At 31.3% G+C, this 10,998-nt stretch overlaps 1 protein-coding gene across 1 annotated transcript in view; it reads left to right on the top strand.

Annotated features, from left to right (window-relative positions):
- Window positions 1-5,317: 5,317 nt before the first annotated feature.
- The window catches only part of LOC111630059 (caspase-3-like), a 19,300-nt gene continuing 13,619 nt past the window's right edge, over window positions 5,318-10,998 (top strand). Inside the window, exons 1-4 of the mRNA XM_023374078.1 lie at window positions 5,318-5,462; window positions 7,530-7,615; window positions 8,275-8,404; window positions 8,924-9,099. Of these exons, the coding sequence (XP_023229846.1) occupies window positions 7,541-7,615; window positions 8,275-8,404; window positions 8,924-9,099 (381 nt within the window). The 5' untranslated portion in view covers window positions 5,318-5,462; window positions 7,530-7,540. The remainder of the gene's footprint in view (window positions 5,463-7,529; window positions 7,616-8,274; window positions 8,405-8,923; window positions 9,100-10,998) is intronic.

The following is a 10,998-nucleotide window of genomic DNA, read 5'->3' on the forward strand; positions in this document are numbered from 1 at the left end:
ACCAACCCAGTGCTCAGTGGTTTTATCTAAAGTCATTAAAAACTCCAAACAGTTTGATTGTATTATTAATTTTAGTTAAAACCCGCTATTTTAGTGAATATTTCATTATAATCTACATTCTTTTTTAAATATAATATTAATGTATTTAATATCAGAGAAGCGCAATACGTTTTACATATTCAGTAAATAAAGCATAAAAAAAAAAGGTCGACAATGCGGTAAGACTGTTTCTGAGGTGTGAAAAAGACATAGGATGAAGAAAAAAGAAGTCCTGTGTTTTCTTCTGTTAACTATTCTGTTCTGTTAATTATTGTCCTGGCCATTTGCTCGTTTTCACAAGTTATATTAATGTTAAAAGTATTATTATTTATATAAGAAATTATATATAAATTGCCACACACTGCATAAAACCTTACGTGTCAAAGACTGGGTGAACTTTTCCTAATAATTATTTATTAATTAATTTAATAGATGATTTATTTAAACTAAACGACACTATGGCTATTGACCTTTTCCAAATGATAGTAATCGGACGATAGCTAAACTTTAGATCCTTTATTTTTAAATATTGGTATTACAAGATTGTGTTTGAGCTTCTCAGGAAACCTCCCACACTCGAAGAATTTATTAATTAAATGAGTTAATTGTAATACAATAATATCTGCAATTTGTCTTAGAATAAATATACTTATCAATGTCCGGAGTATTAGCTTTTACACTTATAATATATTCAAAAACTCTATCGAGAAAAGTATATTAGAGAATTGTCTGTCGTAGTAATCTTCCTCTTCTTTCCTAATTTTATTTCTAATATCCTTGGATAGCCCTCTCCTCAAATACAACGCTTGTTTAATTGTTTAAACAATCTCCTGTTCAATTAATTGTATTGTATCCCTTGAGATAAGTTTTGCCGAAAATTTTATTAATATTTATTATTATTATTTATTAATAAAATCTGCAGGGTATCCTGAAAATAATCCGCCAATTGATCAACAGAAGGATCTGAGGAATAATAGTAATCTCAAGCGAAACAAGATGATAATGCATTACTTAAAAGCTGTATTGAAATATTATTTATTTTCTTTCGTCTTTTTAACAAATTACCACCTATTTCCATATATTTCCTTGGGAGAAAGAAAACTATAGTCGTGTGATCCGACAATAAATCCTCGTGAATAAAATTCTGACTCACTGACATTGGTTAACCCGAAGTAAATCAAGGAGTGAATATCTTTATAACATCTGGTCGGTTGCTTTTGATCAGCCAAAAGTGATAAATTTTCAGAAAAACAAAAGTTTAACAAGTCACAAGTCCTTATCGAAGAATCTTTAAGTAGATGTACAATTAATTTTTCTTGTGTAAAATTTAATTCTCGTTTTATTGTAGAATTTTCTTGTTTTAATTCTGAAATTTCATCAAAAAGCCTTTTATTGTTTATCTCCAGAGAGTTAGGACGGTCATTAATTTAATCAAATTTATCTGATAAAAATTGAATCGAATCCTTTATGCTTCTATTTCTTTCATTTATATTCTCCATACCTCTATAAATTTGTTTAATTTCTAAGAATAATTTACCAAACTTGGTTGACTCGTTAGGCACAAGTGTCGTTGAAGTGAGCGGGAGGTTTCCTTGTTTATTATTATAATCAATCGATTTTTCAATAACTGGAGAGATTGAGTTGACTCACCTAAGCTGTGCTACTTTCAATAAATTTACTAAAACATATAAAAAAAGTTGGAAATGTGGATCCTGTAGACTAGTGAAGACTGCAAAAAGTAATGTAAATTCAATTGTTTTCATTAAATTCCAGACAAATCACGTTAATTAACATACAATACAGCTCTAAGGACTGTAATTATCCCCAGAGATTTCTAATTACAGCGCCTGCAGCCGCACCTACTGTACCCGAGACAGCGGCACCGACAGAGCCTAGCCCAGCTGCACCAATGCTTTGAGCAATTGCGAAAACACTACCTGCAGGTACCGCAGCACCATACATAGCGGATTGAATTCCGGCAGCTGCGGAACCAGCTGCCACACCTGCCCCGGTGAATCCCACGGCTCCTAAAACCGCAGGTACAGCCACGAAGGGTACGATTATCGAACCTCCAACCATGAGAGCAACACCTATTTTATCCATCGTAGAATCTGTAAATATATAATATTTTTATAGGCTATATTTAGTAGTCATTTAAATACAATTATTATGTAATTAGCTCAGACTATTTATAAAATATTAGATTTTAGCAAAATCTGCGATAACAGTTTATGATCAAGAATCACAGCAGTGACTCCACACCAAGTAAAAAAAAAATGTCCCTGACTGACTATATATACAGTAATCAGAGTTCCCGATTTTCGGGGGTGGATTTTTCCGCCCCCAAACATCTGAAGTAATTCCGAATATCCCGTTCGAAAGAGAATTGTTTTCTTAAGTAGTGTGCAAAATTTCAACATATTCTATAAAGCGGTTTCCGAAATATAAGCAATTGAAAAGTGCAAAAATGCTGCTTTTTTTTCTTCATCCGACACTTCAGACTCTCGTAGAAAAAAGGCTGCTGGATCTAGAAAGCTCAAATTTTAAACTTAAGACTTTCTCGTTATCGGTGAGGTGATGGCCAAACTACCGGATCGATAGGTCAAAGTTTACGGAGGTTTCCCATAGAGCGAATTCAGTTTTAAGGCTTAATTTTATGCTTATAAAGATAAAATTTCATGGAACAAGTAAATTTTATTTAAAATTACAAAAGCTCAAATACATGCCAATTAAAACTTTTTATAAATATTGATGGACACTCCAAAGCAAGCAGGAAATACAGTAGAGCGTCGTTTATCCGAATCAATTGGGACTGGCGTTGTATTCGGATAACTTATTTTTCGGATAACCGATTATGCACGAAAAATATATTAACCTATCCCATCCTGAAATTTTTCTCCGTTGCGTGTCGCTTCGCGTTGAATTTTCGTCGATGTTAAGCCTAACGTAAACTTTTTAAAAAAATAATCGTGGCTATTGCATCGCTAAAAATTAATTCTTTATTTTGTACAAACAAAATAAATATATTGAAATATATAAAAACAATAAAAAAATTATACTTCAGAAGTTAATTTAGTATTAAAAACGTAAAATATTTGAGTACCCCAAGATATAGCCAAAGATTGCAGCGTCACAGCACTAGCGAAAATTTAAATTTGCCAACTGGAATTCTTTCAGAAAACTGACGTTTCGGATAACCGACTTTCGGATAAACGACGCTCTACTGAACTAACAATGGTAACAGTGCTAGAAAAACTTTTTTTAAACGTGAGCATAAAATTTCTATAACAGGGAAAAGGCGAATGGCGTAAAATAGGCTTTATATATTGTACTGAGAAGTGTTATACCACTCCTCAGTACAATATATAGACTTAAATAATTATGTCAATAATACTCCATGTTTAAATTTATTCTATTATTTAAAGGTATTTTTATTATTTCTAGATGTTCGTGTAGTTTTCTTTTTAATACAGTTTTCTTCCTTTTTAAAAATTTTTACATTATTTATTACTAGTTTACAGCCTTTAACAGAGCAATGTATAGGAAGAGCAGAATTAATATAGTTATATAGAGGTTTCAAAAGTAGGTATACAGTTGAGAATCTGAGAAATACAAATGTTTGGTGTTCATTATTATTATTTTTATTATCTTTTATCAGTTCGTATACCTTATTTATGATGTAATTTGTACATACTAATAAATGTTTTTTCTTGCATTTTTCTCCCTGTGTGTTTTTTCAATAATAACAACTGTATACCTACTTTTACACTCCCCCCTGTATTTAATAGCATGGAGATGCTCAGAGCTAGCGCTAAATTCGTCTATCGATTTAACCAATCGATAGACGAATTCTATCTCTATCGATTTAACCAATTGTCCTTCCTTTTCGTTTATATGTCAGCAGTTACGCTCAACTCTTTCCTCTTGTCCCATCGCAGATTTTCAACTTTTATATAACTATTTCAAATATATATTTTTTTAGCCGTATCAAGCAACTCACCGTCATTCCACCGCCATGTTGGGAACGAGAAACAACTATTTACAACGTACGTCGAGGCTAATATTTCCGTTTGTCTGCATTAAGAGAACGTTAGCTACGTTTAAAACAATTTCTCGCAATCACAGTAAAAATTGAATACGACATATTACTTTTATAACTAGACACGAAGAGCTATTGGAGAAAGCTCACTTCCCTCTCCAACATGGCGTCGAAGTGACAATAGTGACGTTACTAAAATAAAGACCGTCATAAATTACTAGTTATAAAAAGGTATATTTTATATGCTTCAAACATTACCTCTGCACACCGTGACTGCATCTAATTTAGTATATAAATCGGTACGTATGCAGTTTGGTGGTACAGATACTTGAAAGGTTTTCTTCCATAAAACCACTCTAATTTGACTCGAACATTTCGAAAACACGTGGAATTTTTTAGGGATGATCCATGCTATAAACAAACAATTGTAGGGTATACTTACCGAGTGTGAGTCGTTCGAAGACGTCACTGTTCAAGCTTCTTTTTAGTATTTGCGTACGCGTGTTATATGACAATTCTGGGTGTCATTTTCACACGCGACGACTCACTCACCCATCTGTGACGTGTTTCCGGATAACTTCTCTCTGTAGAATTCGTTCTTTGCGCATTACAGTGCAGACGTAACGTGATAGATTTACGTAATATTTCCTATCAAGCGATTCCCCGATAACTTCCCGGACTACTGGTTGATAAACGTTGCATCGGTTACGTTTCCGGTGATACGGTAACATTCTACAAAACATACCGATTTAACTCCTCGAAAAACAATTTTCAAAACTAAAGTAATAAACAATCGAATTTCCAAACAGAAAAGTCTTTATCTAAAACAATAGATGATACGTGTGTTAGAGCAGTAAACTTCCGGATTTTTAGGAGTCTTTCGCTCTCTTTGAAGCTTAATAACTCCCGTATCTTTAGTCAACAATTTCCGAAATTTTGCAGGTAGGTTTCTTTATTAGGGGAATTGATGATATTAAATTTTGATGAATAAAGGTGAAATAGGTGAGGTGATAATAAGAGTCGTACGTATCTCCATTTGGGTCGGACATAATGACGATTTTACTCGTTATTACCATTTATAATTTTTTATAAAACCAATTCCTACCCTCAAAATTAAGTTCTTTCGAATTTTATAATAATTAAATATTTAAAATAAAATTAATAAAATATGTTAACAGATGGCGCCACTAAAATTTTAAATGTTGGTACGTTTTTTTTTTCCGGAAGTTATGATTTCGGTTCTGGTTTTGGCTTTGGTTTTGGTTTTGGTTTGCTCGTATAAATAGATTGTAGATTAATTAAAAGACAGACATTTGCACGTGAGCTTGCAACAGAATATAATAAGAAATTTTTAATTCTGCTACCATTATCGTACGTTATTTAGGTAAGTGTATTGTCTACTGTAATTGTACTTTACTGTTATAAATGGTTAATATATTTTTTTAAGTTGAATAAATTGCTATTTAATGTTGGTTAATAATATCGATATACCCGACATATCTCTGTTGAGATAAGATTCTAGCTTATAAATAAATATAATACAGTAGATCCCCCTATAACACTGTTGATAATTTCGTTTTATATGAATTCCACGTTGTACAAGTCAACTTAGATTTTACAAATACTTGTGCCGGGCTGTGAACGGCTCACGTATTTGTAAAATCTAAGTGACACGTACAACATGCAATTCATATAAAACGGAATTATCAACAGTATTATAGGGGTTCGACTGTATTGTATTTGAAGATATCTATTTTGCTGTACTTTACTGTAGATTAATTTATTAATGACAATGATTTAATTTCTTTTGTGTCGTTTTATGTTAAAATTTAAACACCGAATGAATTCATGTCAAATAAATAGGTAATAAATTATACATTTGACAAATATTGCCGTACTGTATATACTGTATGTATTATTAAAAACTTGGGATTAATGTTTTATACGAATTAATAATAACTAACAAATATTTAATTAATATTGAAACTAGAATTTAATTTCAAATGAATTACATGCGAAAACGCTATTGTACAGTCCGACCAAAGGTTATTCCCGGGATTCCTGCCGTTTATTCCCTACGAGAAAAATCCCGGGAAATTTTATTTTCCCGGGAAATCTCGCATTTCAATAATAATTTATCATGTCAGGTTTTCTTCGTATTATTTATTATACGAAAAGTTGCATCTTGAAGACTCACCTAAGAAAAAAATTTTGAGGTTTCATGTTGCATATTATTACCTATGTTTTACAAGTTTCTACTTGTTAGTTCATATAATATCTATGTATTGTGTTTGCGCACTATTGAACAGCGGAGCACTCGCTGAAAGTAAAAATCACTCATCGCAATTTAGTTTATTTTTTATTTTATCTTTAGAAATAAAATGGTATTTTTTTCGTAATCATTAAAACTCCCAATGAAACGCTTTATTTTACTTTCATCTTATAATGTAGGAGAACATAAATTAATTGAGCCTAACGTGTCCGTATGGGTGAGATTGGCCCTACACCTTTAGTTACTTACTAGAAAATAAATTAAATTATTCAAATATATGATATTTCTGTATGATCTTTTTTATTCATATAAAATTCTATTTTACTATCTCATCCCGGGATCCCGGGAAAAGAAATTATTTTTCCCATAATCCCGCTGGAGGCAAATTTCCCGGGAAATGAGAAACCCTAATGTCGATACAAGAAGAATAACCAACATTAAACATTTATTTCCAGTTGTAGCACTGGAGGCCCGAGCAAACTCAGACTTTGACGTCGCCTCAAGAGTATCTAATATTTATTCAATATGCGGCATGCAATATCGCGATGGTGGGACTACGGCGCTACTTTCAAAATGGCGACTCATGGGTCAACACGTGAGAAAGGATTGTGATCAAAAACATTTATTTTTTTATTATTTATTGTAATTTATGCATGTACTTTTGCCATGCCTCCCTCGCCCCCAATTCAAGTGCCCTAGGCTATCACCTAGTTCGCGTACATGAACGGGCCGGCCCTGGGTTGTAGATAGTAGGATTATTTATAAAAACAATCCATACCAACATTTAGATAGTTGTTTGTGGACTTTTGTGTGGATTTTTATTCGTTTAGGTATTGGACTTTTTATTATTTCGAGGATTATTCTCTTTTGTGCTCTTTCTTCATTATATTTTATAATTTCTTATTAAACTTGTAAATTATGTTAATCGTTTATTTAAAAAATTGTTCACTTATTATTTTTTTAAATTATGCAATTTTTTTAGAATTTACATACATTAAACAATTGTTTATGTATTGTACTGTACAAGTTGAAAAATTACTACATAAATAATAGGTTAATTAAAAGCTTTTATTATAATCCTGTAATATAATAATAAGACTGATTTAAAATTTCATGTATATAATTTCTTATCGTTTTTTTAAATGGAAAGATTAATTTTAAATCTAATTTTTTTTTAAGAATTCAGAAGAATGGCCAATTATCATGAAGATATTTATAAAGTGGATTATAGGGAACAAGGAAAATGTTTGATATTTTACGATCGGGTATTATACTTTTGTATTTCTATTATATGATTTTCAAATGCTTATGAACCATTTTTATTTTCCAATTAATATTTAATATTAGTTAAGTAAATTATAACTACTTAAATTTTTATTTTAATACAGTATAACCTGGTTATAACATAGCTTGCAGAATTGAAAATTACTGATATAAGAAATACATTATTAAGAAATTGGTTATTAAACGTCGAAGGGTGGGGAGATAAAGGGGCTCGTGTGTATCTCCACTGGGGTCGAACTTAACGATGATTTTACTCGTTATAAAACCCATCTCTACACTCAAAATTAAAAATGTGTATGGTGCCATCTGTTGTGAGATTTTATATTAAAAATAGCTTTTATACTATTAATTATAACAAATTTTTTGATAGAAAATATTAATGTTGTCTACAGAAAACCTCAACTGTTTCTCGGCGTTTCACGGTTCCTGGGTGTAAAAACGTAAAATTCTTGGGGCATCAATTTTTGACCAATCATCATAGGCTATATAAAATCTGGGAAAAGTAATATACATTAAGCGAAATGATGTTATTATCTGAAATACGTTACGTAGCGGTATGTTATAACGAGGTTATACTGTGCTCTTATTACGATTAATAAATTTGTTTGCAATAGTTTTTAATAATAAATAATTTTTGTAGATATATGATGGGACAGAAATTGCAGTTAAAGATGAACAATTGTTACGCCAATGTTTTACTAAATTAAAATATGATGTCATTACTTACTACGATTTAAACGCAAAAGACATCAATAAAACATTAAAAGAAGGTATTTTAGAAGAAACAATACAATAATTATTTATTTTAAACTCTATAAAATTTAATATTTAATTTAAAATTATCAAATTTTAGGAAATACGAATTATCAATACTTTCGTGATAATTCATGGAAATAATTGTTGTATTCTTAAATTTACATAGAATTTTATTAAATTATGCTTGTAAATTATTTGTTTTAATCATCAAAGGGTATTTTAAAAAGTTTAAATTTAAAATTCTTTTATATCAGGTATGATATTTCACACAGCAAACAAATATCCAACGGTTTAACCACGTACAGTTTATTATTCAATTTTCTCTTCTACTATATGGCACTGAAGAGGGGTTGAGAATTTACGTCAGCCCGAAATGCGTGTTACACTACGTGGTTAAACCATTGGATATTTCTGTGAAGTATGAAATACTATACCTGATATAAAACGATTATACAGTTAAACTAATAACAATACAGCTACCCTATAATTAAGGAAATTATTTTAAAAATACATTTTAAAATTGACTTTTGTAGTGGCTAAAGAAGATCATCAAAATAGACCATCTCTTGTGTGTTGCTTTTTAACTCATGGACGATATAATATTAACGCTGGGAAAGATTATACATATGTACTAGATAAACTATACAAGTACTTTAATGCAGATAATTGTCCTCAATTAGCTGGAAAACCGAAATTATTTTTTATTCAGGTAATTAATTTTATCAAATCTAAATAAGTAAATTAACAAATATGTCAAGTGCGGACAAACTGATTAATCAATTTAAAAAATTGAATATAAAGAAAAATATAGGTTGATGAATTTAGATGAAGTTAATGTGTATCCTAGGATGATTCTTATTGCATTTGATGGGTCTAATGTACTTTTCTGTGGCAACGAAGTTCACAAAGGATCCGCACACACCTGGAAAATCAGGGAATCTGCAAATACCGCGAAATACGTCTGACGCTCTCGCACCTTTTTTATCCAACTACGTCTTTTAGGGAGGGGTCTACGATAACAGGAGTGACCAAAAGCAATGGCAAGATTTGTCGCGCTTATGTCTCGTAAACTATAAATGATGATCTAACGATTTCAGTTTTGTTGGATAGAAGATTTAAGTCTGTATTTAAAATATTGGGCTGCAGTCGCGCATTAAAACCGAAAATGGCGATGCCGTGCGACATTTCGGTAGTGAAACTTTTGACGGTGAAATTAATGTCGATTTATACAGAATGACAGGATTTACAATATAATTTAGCAATAATAAGTGATAAAATAGAATTTGTAGAATTATAAGCTAAATTATTAAAGTCGGATTTTCAAAAACACCGTCGACAATAACCCGCTTTTCCACCGAAACTCCGCCGCTTGTATTATAAGTTTTGGGGAAATGCAATGACTTTCAATGGGTCTATGCTGAATAAACTAGCACGCGATAAGCGATTTATTATGTTTAAATAATTTTGAATTTCCCACCTCTTCGTTTTAAGAAATTTCGATTGTACGATATGACGCAAGTCATTTTCTTATTTAATTAAAATTTACGAATTAATTTAAATAGAATTATAAATTTTTTTATATCACATAGAAACAGAGTCGATAGATATACTGGTCTTTGAGTTATGCTCTCGAGTAAAGTTAATTTGACAGGTTGCCCATAGCTGGCGTTAGAGTCGCTTTACGGCGAGAAGAAGTTGATTTTTCTATTTATTTAGTAAATAGTTTTACCGTTTTCAGGCATTTTTGTAACTTTTTCTACTGTTCCGTCAGAAAGAAATAAAGGAAAACTAGTTATTAAATAATTTATTAAGCTTTTATACTACATAGAGTAGGGTATACAGTTTTACTTGATTCAGTACAGTGATGAATAGTATTTGGGATAATATAGTTTTGTACTTCTTACATGATAAATTACATTTCTTACTACACTCACATTGGCTCTACATATTTTGATTTTGGTAATTTAACTAATATTCCGCACTATCAAAAGTAGAATATAAATGAAGATTTATTGATGGCTTAATACATTTACATTTACATTTGGGAAAGTAGTAGCGGCCGAACCATAAGGCACCTGTCCTTTGTTTATATAGGCCTAAAATATCACTTAGACTCCATGTCATCACTAACCACTATCACCTGTCAATATCTAATAATACTGTTTGAACTCTTTCCATCATACATTTACTAATTTTACTTGTCAGCCTTTAACTCATTGAGTGTTTGTAAATATGTAGAATATGTTGTCAAAATAGTTGGAATTTCCGTTTCTACAGAATCACCTATAGAAATACAAGAATTTACCGATAGTAATCTTAAACTGTCTTCTATACCGTTGATTGATGATGCAGTCACGAAGAATATGCAGTTACCCTGCACCTCCAAGGAATCGCCTCTGCAAGTTGAAGAAGTCATCACTGAGTTACTCTCAACTTCAGCAGAATCGCCATCACAGTTTCGTACGGAGCCTGTAAAGAGTACTATAAAAGACATAGTCTGTATTGTTTGCTCAAAAGCAGCATCAAGTGCTCACAAGTGTAAATCGTGTAATATGTTTGTTCACGCAGTTTGTGGTGAAGTAGATCCTAAAGAGGAAGGGTATGGTAA

The sequence above is a fragment of the Centruroides sculpturatus genome, unplaced genomic scaffold (genome assembly GCF_000671375.1).
Source record: "Centruroides sculpturatus isolate CEXI.00-Female unplaced genomic scaffold, Cexi_2.0 scaffold605, whole genome shotgun sequence".
NCBI lineage: Eukaryota > Metazoa > Arthropoda > Arachnida > Scorpiones > Buthidae > Centruroides > Centruroides sculpturatus.